This window comes from Lagenorhynchus albirostris, chromosome 14, assembly GCF_949774975.1.
Source record: "Lagenorhynchus albirostris chromosome 14, mLagAlb1.1, whole genome shotgun sequence".
Taxonomy (NCBI): Eukaryota; Metazoa; Chordata; class Mammalia; order Artiodactyla; family Delphinidae; genus Lagenorhynchus; species Lagenorhynchus albirostris.
This window is the reverse complement of record NC_083108.1, coordinates 17486570-17501898: the sequence shown is the minus strand read 5'-3', so window position 1 is coordinate 17501898 and position 15329 is coordinate 17486570. Positions and strand designations below refer to the sequence as shown.

The following is a 15329-nucleotide window of genomic DNA, read 5'->3' as shown; positions in this document are numbered from 1 at the left end:
TTTGCTTCTACTTGACACCAGTCTTGCTTTACCTCACAGTCCCCCTCCCATACTACTGCTATCATAAGCTTTCTGACAATAAATCTCAAGTAACCAGTTTATACAGAATTGTTCAGTGGCTTTCCATTAGCCTAAAGTTAGAAGTCTTCAGCTTGCTGTACAAAGGCCTCTTGTTTCAGTACCTATTTAGCTTACCCTTTTGTCATTCCCTGCCTTACTTGCAGTAGTATAGAATGACAAAAGGAAAAAAAGAACCTTTTTATCGCTGAATAATATTTTATTGGATGGGTGTAGCACATTTTGTTTAGACGTTTATCAGCTGATGGACTTTTGAGTTGTTTCTACTTTTTGGCTCTTATGAATAATGCTGCTATGGACATTCATGTACAAGTCTTTATGTGTATGTTTGTTTTCACTCCTCTTGGGTAGATACCTAGGAGTGGGATTGCTGGGCCATATGTTATAACTCTAACTGCCAAACTATTTTCCAAAGTATTAATAGTTGTATCATTGTACATTGCCACCAGCAATGCATGAGAGATTCAATTTCTGTACAGACTTAGTAATACATGTCATGGTCGGTCCTTTTAATTGCATCCATTCTAGTAGATGTGAAGTGGTATCTCACTGTGGTTTCGATTTCCATTTTTCTAAGGACCAATGATGTTGAGCAGCTTTAATATGCATATTGGCCATTCATATATCTTTGGAGAAATATCTATTTAAATTGGTTGCTCATTTTAAAAGTTGGATTTTCTAAATATTGAGTTGTAAGAAGAGGTCCTTAAGTATTCTGGATACAATCCCTTATTAGATATATAATTTGCAATATTTTCTCTCAGTCTGTATGTTCTTTTTACTTTCCTAATTATGTCATTTGAAGCTCAAAAGTTTTTAATACTGAAGTTCAATTTAAAAAAAATTTTTAATTACTCATGCTTTTGCTATAATATCTAAGAAATCATTGTGTAACCCAAGATCATGAAAAAATATACATCTCTTTTTTTTTCTGTAAGTTATTTAGTTTTAGCTCTTATATTTAGGACTGTAATCCATTTTGAGTTGATTTTCTTACATGGTGAGAGGTAGAAATCCAATTTCATTCTTTTGCACATGGAAAACCAGTTGTCCCAGTGCCATTTGTTGAAAAGCCTGTTCATTCCTGAGTGACCAATCTGGAATGTGTTTCTTATCATATGTATTGATAGTCTTTTAATTTCTATTCTTATGTTTTGGTTTTCAGGTTGCTTATCAAGTGTCCCACAAATGAAAAAAATTTCCACATCTTATGAGGAAAGACGAAAGCAAGCTACTGCTATTGTTTTACTAGGAGTAATAGGAGCTGAATTTGGTGCAGAAATTGAACCTCCTAAACTGCTGACCAGACCTCGAAGCTCTAGTCAAATTCCTGAGGGATTTGGTTTGACTAGTGGTGGATCCAACTACTCACTGGCCAGACATACTTGTAAGTTAAAAATTCCTAATGCCGATCTGTTGCTTCTCAGTACATATTACCTGTTAACAAAATCTCAGAATATTGAACATATCCTGAGTTTTAGCTCAGATAGAATGCTTAAATGACATTGGAAAGCAGCACAATCTATTTGGCACATTACCCTGTAGTTATAGTTCTGGGACTTCTTTTTAAAAGTTAAAACATGGTCTTTTAAATGCTTTTCTTAAAATAACACATTTCTGAGCTTTGTGTTTCCACATTTTGATCAAGACTTTAGCCAAAACTTCTAACTTCTAAAATAATTTCTGAAAAACTATGCATCTTGTCCTGAATGTGATTTGAAAAGTCAGGGGTGGAGAACCAATTTTTTATTTTTTAAAAAGTGTGTGTGTGTGTGTGTGTATAAATATATATATATGTATTTTAAAGAATGTGAATGAGGAACTACGAATTACTTTTGTAATTTAAAAAGTATTCCAATAAAATTATTCCAATAATGACTAAAAAATTACATTCAGAGCTCAAAGGGTTTGTGTCATATTGCTACTTTTGGTTCTGTGGTTGGTGTGTTAATAATAGGTAAGGGTATTTTATAATGAGGTCTTTTGGTCCTTTAGTGTCAGAACTCCCTTAGGTAAGGACAGACTGTACCTACCATATTGCAGAATCATTTCTAACAAATGTGCCATCTTAACTAACAAATATAATCCTACCGATTATATCAAGATATTCTTTGTAGCGTAAATTGCAGTGTGTTCTTTTGGGGTTTTGGCTTTTAAGCAAGGGGAAAAGATATAGGCTACTTTGTTAGTTATGACAGCAGAGAAGTTCACCAGATCATTGTCACATACTTTTCCGGAGAAACCAGGGAGCCATTTTGGCGGCTTTATTATTAAAGCCCTCCTACAGACTTAGCGGCCTGCCTATCCTCCCTCCCCACCAGACCCCAACCCCTTTTTAGATTCTTAATCCAACAAATACGTATTAGTGGTTGGTAATCTCTTGACCTCTGTTTGACATTGAGAATCAGGGAGTAATAATAGGAATACCACCACCAACAATAATAAAGCAACCACATAATTCTTTTGAGCATGATTTTAAGCTCTTTACATGCACTAACTCACTTAATCCTCACAATAACCCTATCAAGTGGGCTGTTCCTCAATTATATCCATTTTACACATAAGGTTTCGTTAACCTGGCTGAGATCCTTCCTCCAGGAAATGGCAGTTTTTCTCTTAACACACGCTGTTGGTTCTAGAGCTCATGCTTTTGACCGTTGTGTAAACTGCTACTGCTCAATGGTTTCTGCGGAAAAGGGTTTAATGACTAACATGTGCTGTTAGTTTATAATATAAAAATTTATTTTCTGTCTCTTCGTTTGATCATCAAAATAGAAATGAAGATTTCTTCAAAGTAGCTCAGCCAAAATGTAGTAAAACCTGAATTTGAACTCAAGCTTCTTGAGACCTGAAAACCCACACTCTTCCCATTTTCCCCCCGGGCACATCCACTTCCCCTCTCCTGCAGAGGCCTCTTCATCTTTTCCCAGGTTCTTCAGGTTCCCTGTTTTCCATTCATAAAACCCTGCTCAAATCTCACCTTCTCTACCAAGGGCTCTTTAATGGGCCCAACCTTTCTGTGTCACTCCAGATAGCCTAGGACTTATATAGAGAGAGCCTTATTTAGAATCTTGACATTAGAATACTAGAGGTTAGTGAAACCTTGACATGATTTAGTCCAGTGGCTTTCAAACTTTTTTGCTCACCATCTCTCTAATGAGTATCAAGAAATGTTAATCCCTTGCACATTTTTATATTGACAGCTAAAACGTTTTTGTTTTTTTAACATCTTTATTGGAGTATAATTGCTTTACAATGGTGTGTTAGTTTCTGTTTTATAACAAAGTGAATCAGCTATATGTATACATATACCCCCATATCTCCTCCCTCTTGCGTCTCCCTCCCACCCTCCTTATCCCACCCCTCTAGGTGGTCACAAAGCACTGAGCTGATCTCCCTGTGCTATGCAGCTACTTCCCACTAGCTATCTGTTTTACATTTGGTAGTGTATATATGTCCATGCCACTCTCTCACTTTGTCCCAGCTTACCCTTGCCCCTCTCCATGTCCTCAAGTCCATTCTCTATGTCTGTGTCTTTATTCCTGTCCTGCCCCTAGGTTCGTCAGAACCTTTTTTTTTTTTTTTTTTTTTTAGATTCTATACATATGTGTTAGCATACGGTATTTGTTTTTCTCTTTCTGACTTACTTCACTCTGTATGACAGACTCTAGGTCCATCCACCTCACTACAAATAACTCAATTTCATTTCTTTTTATGGCTGAGTAATATTCCATTGTATATATGTGATACATCTTTATCCATTCATCTGTCGATGGACACTTAGGTTGCTTCCATGTCCTGGCTATTGTAAACAGAGCTGCAGTGAACATTGTAGTACATGACTCTTTTCAAATTATGGTTTTCTCGGGTATATGCCCAGTAGTGGGATTGCTGGGTCGTATGGTAGTTCCATTTTTAGTTTTTTAAGGAACCTTCATACTGTTCTCCATAGTGTGACAGCTAAAACTTTTTAATAGTAAGTTTAAACATTTGCAAAAGATATAATTTTGAGGATATTGTGAATATTGACATTTAAAAATAAAACTATTGTTCTTTTAAATATATTCAGTAGAATATTCAGCATAACTGTTTGATATCCATAATCATCCATTAAAAAAACTGCATGACAGACTTTCCTTTAAATGTCAGAAATCTTACATCCTTGATTATTTTCCTTGAAGAGAGAAAATTTCTACCCTCACAGTTTTAGTGAAGGTGTTAATTTGCATATTTAGCATCCCAAAATCAATTCCTTTAAACTAACTGTGCCTTAAAACTACGTGTGCTTACAAAACTGTGTGTTCCTTGAAAAGTTTTAAGATGCTCCCTTTTGAAGGGATTACTTATTTTGAAGGCTACTGATTTAGTCCAACATGTTTTATATAATATTTCAACAGCATTCATTTGTATTTTATATTTTCCTGCAAGGAAAGTAAACATAAATGTTGTTTCTCTGGAATTTTCATATAGCTTATTATCTTAGTATCTGTATATAAATGTAGGAACATCATAAATTAATGAATCGCTGACTGATTTTCATCCAAGCCATTGGTTGGTTGCTAGGCAGATTAGTTTACACCACATTATCTTAGTTATCTAGACTAATACTGTTATCGTCTGTTTTCTAACCACAGTTTATCTTTATATAAAATTCTGATATTCATGAATTTGCTACTGTAGGTCTTTTCTTTTGACTTATAGTTTCATCTGCAAATTGTTACTGCTGTAACTAGAAAAAGAGGAAATGGGTTAGTTGAAAAGAGGCAATTTTTAAAAAGCTATAGCACAGTAGAAATAGAGATTTTTCAAAGAAGCCCTAGGAATTGATAAAAGAACCAAAGGGTCTTAGTACTGCTCTCTGGTTTATTAAAATTCAGGGAGCTGAACTACAGTAAAGGGGTCCCAAAGCCTATTTCTGACATGATGGAAACCCTGGGCTGAGCTGCGCTATGGAGGGACTTTTGCCTGGGGCTACCTCAACTTTCCCAGGCAAGGGAAATAAAATTTACCCAAACATTTAAAATAGTGAAGCCTTTTGGAATCAAGTTTGTTCTTTGAGCACTTTGGATAAAGAATGTAGATGTAGATAGGGCAGAAGGTAATGTTTCTTAGCAAATAATATTTATAATTCATTGTAACAAAAGACAGATTCTGAGAGGTTTCTTAGCAAGCAGAAATCGTATATAAAAACGAATGATATAGTACCTATTGGAACAAGTTCAAAATGTATAAAATGTCCGTGTTATTTTCCTCTTATTATGGTTGCCCTATTTTATTTTAATAATTTTAAAGTATTTTCAAGATCTCCTGAGTTTCTTTTTGTTTGTTTGTTTTGTTTTTTTGCGGTACGCGGGCCTCTCACTGTTGTGGCCTCTCCCGTTGCGGAGCACAGACTTCGGACGCGCAGGCTCAGCGGCCGTGGCTCACGGGCCCAGCCGCTCCGTGGCATGTGGGATCTTCCCAGACCGGGGCACGAACCCGTGTCCCCTGCATCGGCAGGCAGACTCTCACCCACTGTGCCACCAGGGAAGCCCCTGAGAGTTTCTTTTAACTTCCATCCCATTGCCCTTTTTTTCCCTCAAAGGTCTTAGATTCCTTGGTGGTAGATTTGCATACCACAGGGATTTTTAAGAATTGGGATGTCTTGATTAAATTTATGTTTATCAGTTTAAATCTTGCTCTCTTTTTAAAAAAGTTTTTTGATTATTTGAAATCTATAGATGGTTTATTTTATTTTATTTTTAAAATTTTTTGGCTGTGCCATGGGGCATATGGGATCTTAGTTCCCCGACCAGGGATTGAACCCATGCCCCCTGCATTGGGAGCAAGGAGTCCCAACCACTGGACCACCAGGGAAGTCCCACATCTTGCTCTCTTGATTGGAAACAGTCAGATGTCTACATGTTCTGTGTGTTACTTGGGCTCTTTTCAATGAGTTCTGTGTAATATTAACCTGCTATAATGTTAACCTGGCAGAAGTTACTGTATGTATCGCTATGGTATTTGTTTATGTGGCATTTAGAATGTATTGCTACCATTAAACATTTAGTCTTTATGGCATCCTATTGAATGAGATAATAATTATTATCCTCATTCTGAGATAAGGCCATTAAGATACAATATTTTTTGAAGTTTAATTGCTGGAGTTCTAGCCTTCCTCGTAAAGCCATTCTGTGAAAACTCATAATGTAGTCAAATTCCAATTATCCACATTGATGGGGAGGGCAGGGAGAGACACTGATGCCTAATTCAAAAGTCATACATAGTTTATAATACATTTTATACTTATGTTGGAATATATATGAATCTTTTGTGGGTGTTACATTTGACATAAAGTGTCAAAATCACATACTGAAGACAAAGCTGAAGGACTCTGGAGATTAAGAGGCCTGGACCAGGCTACTCTGTGACCTTGTACTCTTGGGAAGCAAAGCGACCCTCTGGGTTGCAGTTTCCTCTTGTATAAAAGAAAGAGCAGGAACCGTTCTGTCTTTAAAGCCCCTTTCGGTCCAATTAGTCTCTGCTTCTGAAGTGAAATGGAAAACATCCCAGGAAATTTCCCTTCTTCATCTTCCCAGTTTCCTCTCCATGTAGGGCTGGATGCTTTCTTGTGTCTCATCAACTCAACTTCAGTAGGGACCTTCCTTAATTTTTACTCCAATCCACAAATGAGGCATTGTTAGAATATCTTAGGGAATTATTTATAATGTTACCTTCTAGGTCTTTTGGTTCATTCTTTCATTTGGTCTCTTCTGCTCATTTTATAATTGTGGAATGATGCTGGCGCATCTGTAGTAGGTCACATTTTGATCTCTCATTAGCTTTCTGACTTTGGGCAAGTGCCGTAACTCACTTCCCTAGGCAGCCAACTCTGAGACAGACTTGTGTGTGGGAGTATCCTTGGGATCAGTACCTTGAGGGAGTGAAAGAGGCAGGGTTGGGCAGAGGGAGACGTTGAATTGCATTTCAATTGCCTAGAAAGCTTCAGTGACCTTGGGAACTCTGGAGCTGGGATAGACTTTGGACTTGTCCTGAATTGAGTCTAAGGCCTCAGCCTTTAAGTCTCATGTCATTCAGTCCTTGGGTCTGCGGTGCCCTGAGGAAGGGGTGTGATCTTGGGTGAGGCAGCTCTTTTCATCCTGGGGCAAATCCCACAGAAGGAATCAGCTGAGTCTTTCCAGCCATGAACAGCAGCATGAGCTTGGGGAGTGATGGCTTCCATCGTGGAGGGGAGGAGATGGGCAGCCTCTCCAGGCTTCTGCTCAGCATGTTACTCATTCCTGTGTGTCCCAGCTCCCCCTTATGTCCACAGACGTGGAGAGAGGTACACCATTTATTTAACACACTGTCTATTCCAAGTCCATATGTATCTCTTGTTACCCTGCAAGACAGATATTTTATCCAACATGAGGCACATTAATAATAGCTGATTCCTGAGCGTTTACTCTGTGCCAGGCATTTTGCTATGCTCTTTACATGTATTATCTTATTTAATCTTCAAAACATATCAATTAAACACTATTACCATTTATCCGATGAGGGCACTGAAGCTTTGCTCAGTACTCACTGAACATTGATGAAGTTGAATTAAACTTTCTTCTTGCAGACAGTAAATTGAAGGCATAGGTCAAACGTTTTAACATCATACTGATAAAAAGTGTCAGGCCTGGACTTGAACACTTGTCTTCCAAATCTAAATCAGTGTATGTTCACCATTTCACACAGTTGTCTTGTGTTACAAACAAGTGTGGTTCAGAAGTGGTGCTGCACAAAAGAGGGGCATGTCGGCAAGCAGCAGCTCACCTGGAAATAGGAGCGCTGTTGAGTCATTTGTTTAGGGACCTGCTGGTGCCACAGAGGGATAAACATGTACAAAATCCACATCTCCATACTTATGAAATGGTTTGCGTCTATGTTGTGAAATATTTAGAACGAGAAAGAAAATGAATTTTTCCCTGCAGTGGGTCTTTAGGAATTCTACAACGCCAGGGTTCTTCAGCTGACCAAGGTGCATGGTGTCACTGATGTTACCTGGAAAATACTATGTTTTTGTGCACTTGCATTTCTGTTCTGGAAAAATGTTCCAGATTCCATTCAATTCTCAAGAGACAGTCAGTAAAATAAAAACAGTTAAGAACCCCAAGAGTTTGTTGGAATAAATGGCTTCTTTGTTATTATGATTTTTTGAAACAAGATAGAGTTATGTTCCTCTTGGTTAGTTCAGTTGGAATACCACCAAATGGAAGCCTCAATTAGATGTTGTCTCAGCAATGTTTAAATTCTGTGAAACCTGTATTTAGAGTTTTACATTATTCTGGTGCTATGCTTGATTTCACTTTGTTGTGGTCTACTGTCGTGAAAATGATCCCCCATTTACTTTGTGTACTTTCTAACCATTCATGTTTTATTTAATGACTGTATTAATATTGGTTGAAGTTGATGTAATAATGAATTTATTTCCTACATTTTAAGGTGAGAAAGTTAAGCCAAATCTCAGGTGTTTTATTCAGCAGGATTGGGACCAAGTCACTGAATTGCAATTAATAACAAAACTAGCAGTGGTGGCAAGTTATGAAAAAAAGCAGCAACAATGATGAGGAAAGCATTGTTGCATTTGCAAGGGTAAGCAGTGACCAAAAAAAATGGATCTTTTCACTGGTCACACAAGAGCCATCAGATGGTGTTGCTGAGGTGCCGCTGCGGCCATAAAGTCTGCATTTCCATTTGCTTCCCCTTGTGTGTCTAACCTGGCCTTCCAGGCACCTGCGAGGGGACCTGCCTCCCTGCCTGGCTTCTTACCCCACTGTCCACCTCGTTCTCTCTTCTCATTGTCCTAACTCAGCATCCCCTGTTCTTTACTGCCACTTCTCGCATGTAATTTTACCTTTGAAAATCATCCTGGTCCACATGCCACTTGACTTGCGTTGCCATCGCACCTCATTCTGGCTATGCTCTAACATCATGTGTAGAATGTTTTAAAAATGCATGTGTTTGAGCCTCACCCTGGAGTTCCTATTCAGAAAGTCAGGGGTGGGGTTTGGGCATCTGTGTTATTTTTAAAGCTTCATATGTGATTTTCATCTGTAGCGTAGCCAGAATAGAGGAACCCAGTAGAATATAGAGTCCTTCACAGTTATTTTACATTGAGTGTTCTATGGTAGTTCTGGTCACTAAACTACCTTAATGCACGAATTGTAATCTTCTTTATATTTTGAAGTGGAAGAGGTAGTGGGAACTAATCAGAGTGAATAAGTGACATTTATATTACTCTCAGAACTAATTCTTTAGGTAGTTCAGCCTTTTTATTGGAATTTCATTATTCTGGATTGCTTGGGTTTGAATCTTGAATCACTACTCAGTAGCTGTGTGGCCTTAAATGCTTTTGCCTGTTTCTTTAACTAAAAAGTAGGAATAATAATATCACTTACCTCACAGAGTGAGTATTGTGAGGATAAGTAAATTAGCGTATGCAAAGCACTTTGAAAAGTGCCTGACGTACACGTGTTAGTTGAACGTTAGTTATTATTATCGTTACCAGAATCGTGTATAGAAGAATAAAGAAAGGAAATACATCTGCTATGTATTGGGACATTTATATGTGTATAGACGACTTTTAAAAATCTTCCTAAGAATCTTATAAGGTAGGTATTACTGTCAACATTTTATATATGAGTGAACTGATACTCTTAAAAATTAGATAACTTCCTTAAGGTTATCTGTCTTATAAAGGATATGAATCCAGATGCAGTTTGCCCCCAAAGCCCATGATATTATATTCTACAATACATACTGATTCCTACTGCTTGTGGTAATCTATATTAGTTCCCAGAGGATTTATATAAAAATGCACTTTTCTTTGGTCATATTATTATACTTTTGTTGAAATAAAACGCCAAATATTTTTGTAATTATTTATTTGTAATCTTATGTATTTGTATATTATTTACTTAGATGAATTTCTACATATTTATTACCTGTTTCTCATTTTAACCACATCAATATACTAAGCTCAGATCAAATGGGAAATTTCACTACTCTTGTTTTTACTTATAAATAATTCATGTTGTATAACAGCTTTATCGTTTTAACTGAGATCTGACGCTTGCATTACAGACCCTGTTTGGTGATGTAATCCCATCCTTGTTGTCCAAAAATAGTTTTAGTTTGCAACTCTTTTTGTTAATTTGCTACACTATGGGTTTTAGGCTCCTCTTCCATAAAACAAGTAAGTTGGACAAGGTTATTTCTAAGGCCACTTCCATCTAAAATTACACAGTTCTGTGAAATTATTAAAGTGATTTATTATTATTCTAACTACAGAGCTTGTGTTTATTACTGCCACTTGAACTTGCTATCTTGTTTTCATTGTTCTTTACCAGTTGCTTTTCTGCTTTTAAAGGTTCTAGTATTCCACTGTTATGCCATGTTTGAAGCTGAGCATCTTTAAAGTATTTTTCTGCCATTCCTCCTTATGGGTACCTCATATCAGCATACCAGGCTACAGTTATTTCCACAAAACTCATTCCCCACACGTGTCCAGCTTTGTGGACTTGTGTTATGTTGATGTAGTTGTACTCTAGACCACAAACCAGCAAACCATAGCTATGGATCAACCCTCGCCCCCTGCCTATTTTTTTCAAATTAACTTTTATTGGAACCCAGCTGTACCTACTTGTTTATATACTGTTTGGCATTTCACACTACAACAGCAGTAGTTGCTGTAGAGATTGTATGGCCTACAAAGCCAAAAATATTTATTATCTGGCTGTTTACAGAAAAAAAATTGCCAACCTTCCTGTACATTATTTGAAACATTTGTTAGTGGTCCTTTCTGTTAGTGGTCCATTTAATATACAAAAGGGCTTTGAGGTGACTTTGTTAAAAATATTTCAGTAGCTAAATATAACATCTGTGGTACTCTGAGGTCTATATCCTTATAAGAATGTAGTACAAAGGCCTTATACCAATTTTTTGGTCTAAAATGTAATGCAGCATTGGTATAAATCTCTGCCAATCATCTTATGTATGTACTAGTTACCTTGATTGAGTTGCAGATTCAGTGACAGGTTTTAGCATTGTATTGCTAGTGGCAACCCTTTTATTTTGCATAAGACTTTCTTATATCTGATATTTAAGTAACCTTGGTCTGAAGTTTTCTGACAGCTCTGCAGAATGGTTCCTTCACATTTGTATGTCCTATATATGTGTGCTCCAGGGCCGCTGTAATTAACATATTTAATTCTGTAAGTTCAAACAATTTTATATCAAAAAGGGACAAAAGAGAACATCTAGTTTAACCTTTTCAAAAGCTGCAGAACTTTTGATGGTTCCCTTAGAAAGCCTTTTGTAGGAAGTGAATAGAAACTTTTCGTAACCTTGTTTGTAGATTCCCTGCCATGTCCTTCAAAAACACAGTTTCCAAGGATGTTGAATGGTAGGGAGCCCAAGACTGTTTGAGTGCTTTTTATACCCTAGCTTCCATGATCATACAGTAAGTGCTGGTGAACTTGTTGGTGCTACCCAGTTCAACTGGGAGCTTCCAGAGCCCGAATCTATTAGAGGACATGAATGCTTGTATGAGATCAATAAATGTAGAGCTCTTTCCTTACACCTTTGGTTTTCAAATTGTGTTCTGTAGAATCCTGGGACTCCATAGAGATGGCTCAGTGACTGCCTGGGCTCTTAAATCTCCTTCAAGCACAGCAGCACTGACTTTTCTGTGTTTTAGAAGTTGAAATTTGGCATGACATTGTATCCACAAAGAGAAACTGACGAAAACAGGGCTAGAGGGACTTCCCTGGTGGTGCAGTGGTTAAGAATCCGCCTGCCAATGCAGGGGACACAAGTTTGATCCCTGGTCAGGGAAGATCCCACATGCTGCAGAGAAACTAAGCCGTGCGCCACAACTACTGAGCCTGTGCTCTGGAGCCCGCGAGCCACAACTACTGAGCCCGCACTCCTAGAGCCCATGCTCCACAACAAGAGAAGCCACCATAATGAGAAGCCCACACAGTGCAACAAAGAGTAGCCCCCGCTCGCCACAACTAGAGAAAGCCCGTGTGTAGCAATGAAGACCCAATGCAACCAAAAATAAATTAATTAATTAATTTAAAAAGAAAAAACAGGGCTAGACTCTTAAAAGCAAAACAAAACACCAAATACCTGAAAACTAGAAATTACATATCCTTCAAAAACTCAGTGATAATCAAAATTCTTCATTTGCCCACTCAAATTTGCTCTGCTTTCAGCCTTCCCCATCTCAGTTGATTACTTTCTTTCCAGTTTCTTAGAGTCATCCCTAATTCCTTCCTCTCTCAGACAACATCTAATCCATCAGGAAATCTTATTGGCTCTACCTTCAAAATATATCCAAAATTCAGCACTTCTTACCACCTTTACTGTTATCATCCTGGTTGGAAACCTTCATTTCTCACTGGGATTACTGCCAAGCCATCCAGCTTCTACCCTTATCCCTTTATAGTGCGGTTTTAAACATAGCAGTCATGGTAGTGATGCTTTTAAGACCTAGGGTAGATCTTATCACTCAAGGGTATCCAGACAACTAATCAGCCACACAGATACTCAAAAATCAGTAGCTTTTCTTTATAATACTAAACAAAATAGAAAATGTAGAGAATCATCATTTTTTGAAAGACCCTTCGAACTACTAAGACCCTAAAAACCAGGAAGAAAAAGACAGACAACCCAGTTAAAAAACAAAACAAAAACAGAATAGGACTATAGGCAGGCATTTTATCACGGAAGGAATGAAGATGCCAAAAAATACTCAGCTTACCCAGTAATTAAAGGAATTTGGGGTTAGGAAAAATTTACTAGAAACACTTGTTTGTTTAAAAGCATTTTTTTTTACAGTGGATATTCGTGTAATTAAAATAAAATGATAGATGCTCATATTTTACAAATATTTTAAAGATCTCAATAATAATGGCAACCAAAAGAAGTACCATAGACCATATCTAAGAATAAACTTAAGAAATATGGAAGAAACTACAATATGTCACTGAGGGAAATAAAATAATATTTGAGTAAATAAAAAGGCATGTAGTTCTCGGATGGATAAGATAATACCACGTGGTAAATATCTCAGTTGTTCCCAAGTTAATATATAAATCTCACACAAACACTAAAAATCTCAACATCGTTCTTTTAATAGCTAGTCAAAATTATTCTAAAATTAACACACCAGAGATAAATGGAATATGTGATTTGTTTTATTCAGTAAACATATATAGCACTAATAATATACCAGTCACTATCTTAGGTACTTTATAAATATTATTTAATCCTAATTATAACCCCTTGACATATGTAATTATTAAAAAAGTCAACCTCTGCAGTACTGCAAAAATGTAAAATATCTAGGCATTAACTTAACAAAGAATATGCAAGACTTTTAGAAAAAATTTTTTTAATTTTATTGAAGTAGTTTATAAAGACCTAAATAAATAGGGAGATATGCACTTTTATGGATAAGAGTATCATAAGAATGTCAGTTTTCATAAATTCAATACCATTCCAAATAAAATACCAATAGGGTCTTTGTTATTGTTTTTTGTTATTGAACTTACAAGCTGATTCTCAAATTTATATGATAAGACAATGAGCTAAGAAAAGCCATGACATTTCTAAAGAAGAAGAACAAGGTGGAGGGATTTCCCTTACTTATATCAAAAGTTATTATAAATTTATAGCAATTATTATAGTGTTATCTTGGTGAAGAACAAACCAATAAACCTATGGAACAGAATAGACAGCACAGAAATGGTTCTATGTATACATAGGAATTTGACTCTATAGATCTAGCATTGTAGATCAGTGAAATAAGGGATAGACTTTTTGATACATGGTATACTTACCATTGGCTATTCATAAGGAAGAATAATGAAATTGGATCCCTCTTGCCCATCATAGCAAAAAAGCAATTCTATATAAAGACTTAAATATGAAAGCTAAAACAATAATACTTTAAAAAGATGATATAGGAAAGCCTAGCCTTGGAATGGGGAACAATTCTGTAAACAGGTGACAGAAAGCCCAACCAAATAATAAAGAGAATGGGTAAATTCAACTACATTAAAATTAGAAACTTCTATAATCAACAATACCTTTTAGAAAGTAAAAAGTAAAGCCACAAAGAGGAAAAAGGTATTTATAACACAGGTCACTGACAAGAGATTGTTAAGCACACACACACACACACACACACACACACACACACACATACACACACACAACTGAGTAAGAAAAAGACAAATGCAGAGCAGAAAAATGGGTAAAGATTGAAAAAGCACTCCACAAAAGGAAAAAAAATGGCTAATAAACCTATAAAAAGATGATAAGTCTTATTATAAGGGAAATGCAAATTAAAAGCCAAATGAACTGTCATTTCTCATCTACCAAACTGAAAGCTTGAAGTCTGACGTTATCAAATTTCTGCAAGCATTAGGAGCAACTAGAACTCTTTTACACTTACTGTGGAGGGTAAATTGGTTTCAGCACTTTGGAAAGTAATTGGGTGTACTATCCTATGAGTGTACTCTATTTTTTGCATTGTCTAGAAAAACTTCTCTATGTGCAAAGTAAATATTTTCTCCCGTTCTGTGGATTGTCTTTTGATTACCTTAACAGTGTGTTTCAAAGAACACAGTTTTCTGATTTCAGTGAAGTACAGATTATCAGTTATTTTGTTTTATACTTCATGCTTTTTATGTTCTAAGTAATATTTGCCGACCCCAAAGTCTCACAGATTTTTTTTTTTCCCTTTGTCTTTTTCTGGAAGTTTTGGCTTTTGCATTTAGCTTTGTGCTCTGGTTTGAATTAATTTTTTTTTTTTTTTTTTTTTTTTTTTGCGGTACGCGGGCATCTCACTGTTGTGGCCTCTCCCGTTGCGGAGCACAGGCTCTGGATGAGCAGGCTCAGCGGCCATGGCTCACGGGCCCAGCCGCTCCGCGGCATGTGGGATCTTCCCAGACCGGGGCACAAACCCGTGTCTCCTGCATCAATCGGCAGGCAGACTCTCAACTACTGCGCCACCAGGGAAGCCCTGAATTAATTTTTGAGTAAGATGTGACATAGGATTAATTTTTTACATATATATACAGAAATTTAATTCTAGCAACACTTGTTGAAAATATTTTTTCCTTTTTGCCCCTATTCAGTTGCCTTTTTTGAAAATCAATTAATCCTAGATGTTTGGGTTTATTTTTAGACCCTCTCCTGTCCTTCATTAA

The 15329-nt window shown here is 36.8% G+C and overlaps 1 protein-coding gene across 1 annotated transcript in view; it reads left to right on the top strand.

Moving 5' to 3' along the window:
- Positions 1–15329, top strand: part of WDR7 (WD repeat domain 7) — a 374300-nt gene that overhangs the window by 209052 nt on the left and 149919 nt on the right. The window contains exon 22 of the mRNA XM_060120872.1: positions 1244–1465. Within this exon, the coding sequence (XP_059976855.1) occupies positions 1244–1465 (222 nt within the window). The remainder of the gene's footprint in view (positions 1–1243; positions 1466–15329) is intronic.